The sequence below is a fragment of the Chenopodium album genome, chromosome 13, assembly GCF_948465745.1.
Source record: "Chenopodium album chromosome 13, dcCheAlbu1.1, whole genome shotgun sequence".
Taxonomy (NCBI): domain Eukaryota; kingdom Viridiplantae; phylum Streptophyta; class Magnoliopsida; order Caryophyllales; family Amaranthaceae; genus Chenopodium; species Chenopodium album.
Window position 1 is genome coordinate 44,973,973 of NC_137846.1, and position 5,773 is coordinate 44,979,745.

The 5,773-nt window shown below is 33.9% G+C and overlaps 1 protein-coding gene across 2 annotated transcripts; it reads right to left on the reverse strand.

The window, feature by feature from the left end:
- Window positions 1-369: 369 nt before the first annotated feature.
- On the reverse strand, window positions 370-4,063 carry LOC145576704 (adenylate kinase isoenzyme 6 homolog). Of its 2 annotated transcripts, XM_081634426.1 has the most exons (5): window positions 3,916-4,063; window positions 3,021-3,238; window positions 1,747-1,892; window positions 1,371-1,591; window positions 370-386 (listed from the first exon to the last, which is right to left on the reverse strand). In XM_081634426.1, the coding sequence occupies exons 2-4, from the start codon at window positions 3,204-3,206 to the stop codon at window positions 1,372-1,374; spliced, it is 552 nt and encodes a 183-aa protein (XP_081490552.1). In that variant the 5' UTR covers window positions 3,207-3,238; window positions 3,916-4,063; the 3' UTR covers window positions 370-386; window position 1,371. The 2 variants fall into 2 exon arrangements, with proteins under 2 accessions (XP_081490552.1, XP_081490551.1); XM_081634425.1 differs by lacking the exon at window positions 370-386 and having other exon boundaries at window positions 1,202-1,591.
- Window positions 4,064-5,773: the final 1,710 nt, after the last annotated feature.

A 5,773-nucleotide genomic window follows, 5' to 3' on the forward strand; every position in this document is an offset into this window, starting at 1 on the left:
ACAAGAGGTTGTGATGAATATCATCAGAATATGTATGTCTCCTTCAAAGTCTATTGACTTTGGCGGATCTTGATCATTATTAATATATTATCTGCCATGCTTGTTTCAAACAAAAAAATTAAAATTTAATAACAATCGTACATTTTATGAGACTTAAATTAGTTTTACGACTATAACTCTTAAATCAAGAAATATATAAATGACTCAACTTAAACCACCCAAACCGCCTCCAGCCCTCCAACTCGCCAAATTCTGGCAATGTTGGTGCTATTCTCCTTGTGGCGCTTAATAGTAACCCTCCCATTTCGTCTCTCGCCAAAATCCCCAACCCAGCCTTCTTGCAGTGTACATGAGCATTGCCGCATCCGTATTGATTTTAACTCAACCTGAGAATAGCTTGTCATAAAGCAGCTGATAAGAGGAAAGCCGCAGAAGGGAAAGCAAAGATATTACTTACCTGCAGAAATCCTCAAACCTCACAAACCTAGTCCCAGCTAGAGTCGCAAGTCACAACATCCTAAACGAGTATTTTTCCGAAACTTTGGCAAGTGGATTACAGTAAAGATAAAGAGCTTTTTCGGAGAAGTTAGAAACAGATTACAAAACCCAATGCTTTGAAGGGGAAAGGACATTTCTGAACTACAGAAAGAAACTGCCAAAGGAAGATGGCGATATGGAAGCTCAACCAGTTTGGGGAACAAGGATGGAGAAAACGGGTTAAGAGGCATGCACAAACAACAAAGCAACTCTAAATTATGGTCACCTGGCAAGCTCTTTGAAATGCACTGATCAGTGAGGCTACTGCTAGACAACAAAGCTTGAGGTAGTGGAGGCTGATTGTGTGAAACAGGGAAGGCTTTAAGCTTTTCCGATGATATCCATGCTCCTCAAACTACAGCAACATCAACTCCACAATTTTAGCCTTCTATGTTCATCAGGGTTTTAAACTACCGTCATGACCATCCCTTGTAGGTTCAAGCTAAAGTTAGAGTTAAAATCACAGCGGATCAATAATGATCTAGCTCCTTTTGGACCTCCTCTTCGTAAAGTAAATTTAAAAAATAATAATACTCCATGAGACATTTATACAAATGAGTAGCTCCTTGAATATTTTTTGTTAATCGACGGTTACCCATCATAATATATTTTCATCCTTTTGAAAAGCAGCTAATGAAAAGTAAATTTCTTATGCCCTATAATACAAAACGCAAAAACCCATATTGGCCATATCTAACATAAAATAGTTGCAGCTCATAAATTTCACTTTCTTGACTTGTCACAATCTCAAGCAGAGTGCATATGAAAGAACAAATCACAAGAGAAATCAACGCTGAGAAGGGTGGAAGGCTACTTCCTACATGAGAACATACTTTAATCACGCATGCTATTGCTATCACTCTCAACAGACTGGGTCGTGCACCAACTTGCAACCCAGTCTGTCAAATCCACAACATTTTTTTCGATGTCATCAATGGAGTCACTCTTCATTGCAACCACTACATCTTCTCGGTAACTATCTTTAGCCTCCTCAAGCAACGTTTGAAAGATTTCACATTCAATATTGTTTGTAAGCTTTGACCCCGTATAGCCTCTGCAGCAAGATTACCATTAGACACAAGCAGCCAGATGCAAAAAAAAAAATATGATGGAAAGGTACAGTATATAGATGGTGATGCCTTTCCGATACACAAAAACAAAAGAAATATGAAGAAACTAAGGAACAATACAATCTAGTGAATGGCATACCTCTTGCTGAGGCGATCATACAGGATAGAATTTTCAGTTTGAAGCACCACAACACGATCAAACCAACGCTCAGGAAAAAATTCACAACCATGGTAATCGACGATTACACCGCCCTCTTCCATCATATCTTCAAGCTCGTCACATACCTGTCAAAGCCACATGAAACCTGAATGTGAGATCATAACTTATCCTTACCTGGCAAAAACCAACCAGAAGAAACTGGCCTGTTCACCCAATACTTTGACCAAACCAGCATCCTATACAAGGCTATAATACATCGAAAACTACCTCATCCAAACTAATTTATTTCAAGACAATAAACTATTTTCACAATATCTGACCTAATAACTGACTATATTAAGTTTGAAACAAATTGAATTTAAAACATTGTATCAATTACCTTATATTTCACTACACACAATTAAATAAATAATAGGAAATGATAAAAAAAATGATTGATACTTACAGAGTACTATATATCCTCTTTAAATAATCATTCATTTTAGCAAATGTTAATCTTACTAAGAAATGGATGAAGTAATACAAAACTATCACATCCCCTCTCACTACTTTTGCCCTCTCTGGGGTGCACTAAGTTACAAACTACTAGTAGTTCAAAACTATCTTCTAAATCCAATATCATGAGCCATCCTTCAACTGAAAGACTATGCTACCAAAATTATACAAAGTAGTAAGTAATCAGTAGGGCTAATCATCCAAACCCCTTCACTCCCATGATCATTACAATTACAAATGCAACGAAAACACAATCGATTAATTGAATGTAATTTAGCCAAGGTGAAGAAATACTACTCCGTACTTGAATATCTACCAATTCAACTTTGTTCCAGTTAACTATAAGAGAAAATTCAAATTTCCCAGAAACAGAGTTTTGGTAGAAGCCACTGATTAAATGAATAAGTCCAGATAGTAATTTTCACCTTATAAATAAAGCTGTTCCAACAATTTTTGATAAATTCACTCTCTACAGATGCTATGGTCTTTAATCTCTATCACCATGACCAGATTATATTTGTCACTGACCAAGAATTAATGACGATGGATAACAAAAGCAAGTCTATGCAAAAAGCAATTCAAATAAATGCTAGATAATGGAATCACAGCTACACTTATCGTTTATAACTTTATATTAAAAAAAAAAAAAAAAAAAAAAGTATAATACTGAAGCACATTAGCTCTTAAGGTACTTGAATATAAATAATAACAATGAAAGACGAGCAGAGGGGAATCAATGCTTAGGATGAATGGCATACCAGATCTTCATTGATGACATGACATTCAAATTCCTCATCCCAACCATCGTGCAAGTTTTTCTCCTTAACAAAGTCTCCAATGTTCACACGGTGAAACTGAGTAGCCTCTGCAAGAGCAGAAGACATAGTTGTTTTTCCTGTCCCAGGTGTACCGGTTATCAATATGTTTGGCTTCCCTCTCACCATTGTTAGTACTCGCACTATTTCCCAACTTTTACCTGAATATCAAGGTATGACTATTAGATACAAAACCATTGCTAGGATATCATGATAATAGTGATATTTTGTAGTTTAATTTCAAATTGAAGCACAGACACGAATCATATATATGTATAATGCCTTAAATTTCTTCATAGTCCCATCACTTTTTCAGACTCTTACTTTCCAACAAAGAAGAAACCACAATATTGATGACAATTGAGAGGGCAATAAAATAAAAAATAAAAAATAAAAAATAAAAAAATATAAAAATAAAAATCCATAAACCACACTAGAGAGTAGACACTACCCTTGTTTTACTTCTTTTTACACAATTAATGACAATATTGATTGATTAATATATCGCATCGCCTAATCTACATCAGGAATTCAGTTCAAACAGGGCATTCTACATTTCTAAAATTCAAAATATATATTCACAGAAAAGTAAAATTTAACACCCTCAATTGTCTCACGACTTTCTTGTTGAATCTCATTAAAGAGGCATGTTAAATTATAATCTATGTTGCTTCAACTCTTCAATTATATAAATTAATCATAATAATTATTCAAAATTCAGTAGTTCAATAATCCACTTTAGAAAACCCCTAAATTGATTATAATAACAATTAGCACTAGATTGTGTGAAATTGATATTCGATGATTAAGTAAATGAAAGGAAAATAAAGTATATTACCTCAGAAACTGCTTCAATGGAGGAGAGAGAGCTCGGCGATTCAAAATACGGTTTTAATCGAAGAAAGAGAGAGGAGGGAAGGTCCGGAGTTCCAAACGCTGAGTAAAAAGTTACAATGTAGGAAAATCAACGGTCCAAAGTCATTACTCCGGATCACTTGAGACCTTGTTTGGTGGTAGCGTTTGATGCAGCTATAAGCATTTTAACTAGTTAAAACAGTATTAGAAAAAAAGATTTGAAATTGTTTGGTAAGGTAACGATTCTAGTAGCGGTTAGCGATAGAGGTAGTATTTAGATAGTTTTTCTCAAATATTAAAAATAGTAGCTTTTAGAAGTAGCGGGTAACGTTTGGCAAATTTTTACTCGTATTACTTTTAAAACAATATTTATATGAATTTTGATATATTTTAGTATTAGGATAAAACCCCGTGCAATAGATGCACGATTGTTCAATTATCATTTAAAACGAATTTTTTTTCTAAGGTCACATATAAAATTATACAAGGTATTGAATAATTTTTTTTAGCCACATATAAAATGAATTTTAGAAAGTTTGCTTTATATTTTATGTAAAGCAAATGTAATAATTGAGATAAAATCTTTTCTTAAAGTAATAATTTTCTTAAAGCAATGATTATTAGAGGATTTTTTTTAGCAATGATTATTATATTTTATATTATTAGAGGATTTTTTTTAGCAATGATTATTATATTTTATATTATTAGAGGATTTCTTTTAGCAAGTGTTATTGGAGGGAAAATTTTTAACACAATGCTGCCAAGTGTCTTTATTGGTTTCACCTTTAGTAATATGTACTTCCTCCGTTTTTAATAGTTGCAACACACACTTTTTCACGGTATTTAAGAAATGTGGGGTTCACATAATATAATACACTTTAAAATGAGGTGAGTGGTTGTTAGGAGTGTAATTTAGTAGGCCATGTGCTTTAAATAAGGAAAATTATACATATTTTCCCTAATATAACTTTCCTTTTATAGTGTGTTGCAAGTATTGTGACATTTCCATTTTAGGAAAATGTTGCAAGTATTGAAAAACGGAGAAAGTAATAGATTGCAACCGCTACTTTTGTCAAACACTGCTACTTTTGTCAAACACTCATACTATCAACTGTTACTTTGACACCTAACATATACCCACTACTAATTGACCACTAATCGCTACCTTAACAACTACCCGCTACTCAACGCTAAAAGGTACCCGCTACCACTACTTTTGCCAAACAGGACCTAAGTTTTAATTAAGCTATTGGCTTACTTGGCATGCTGGAATGAAATACGAAGTACTATTTTTAATTACTCTGTATTTCCGTAAGTGAATTTTATTAAGGTCCTGTTCATTTTACGTTAAAAAAAGTACTCCGTAATTCCTTAAAAATAATTTTAATATAACAAAATGAAGATCACAAAGTTTTATATATGGTTAGCCACATTGTGTAGTCGGGGTTATCTATTCGGAGGTTACTCGGTTATTCTAGGGATACTCTATCAGGGGTAACTCGCATCGGTCGATGAAGGGTTACTCGGTCAGTTAAGGGTTACTTGATCGGTCAGGGGTTAGACGATCAATTAGGCAGCCACACATAAAATGCGCTGAATTAAATTCAGATGTGCAAAATTAAATTCAGTTTAGTAAAAATAATTAAAGTTAACTAGTTTTAGTAAAAATCAATAAGTCTAAATCAATAATTACTTTTGGGGATTTTTCATTGTGGTCGGGGTTACTCAAGTTACTCAGTCAGGGGTTATTTGAGTTACTCCTGAACGAGTAACCCCTCGAGTAACTGACAGGCTAAAGTCGTATCACCTAATCATCAAAAGTAATTCCTAAAACCACTAAC

Coding starts and splice junctions, on each gene's coding strand:
- LOC145576704 (XM_081634426.1), bottom strand. CDS start 3,206: ATGGTGAGAGGGAAGCCAAACATATTGATAACCGGTACACCTGGGACA. Junction 1,893..3,020: donor ATGTCATCAATGAAGATCTG/GTATGCCATTCA, acceptor TGGCTTTGACAG/GTATGTGACGAGCTTGAAGA. Junction 1,592..1,746: donor TATGATCGCCTCAGCAAGAG/GTATGCCATTCA, acceptor ATCTTGCTGCAG/AGGCTATACGGGGTCAAAGC.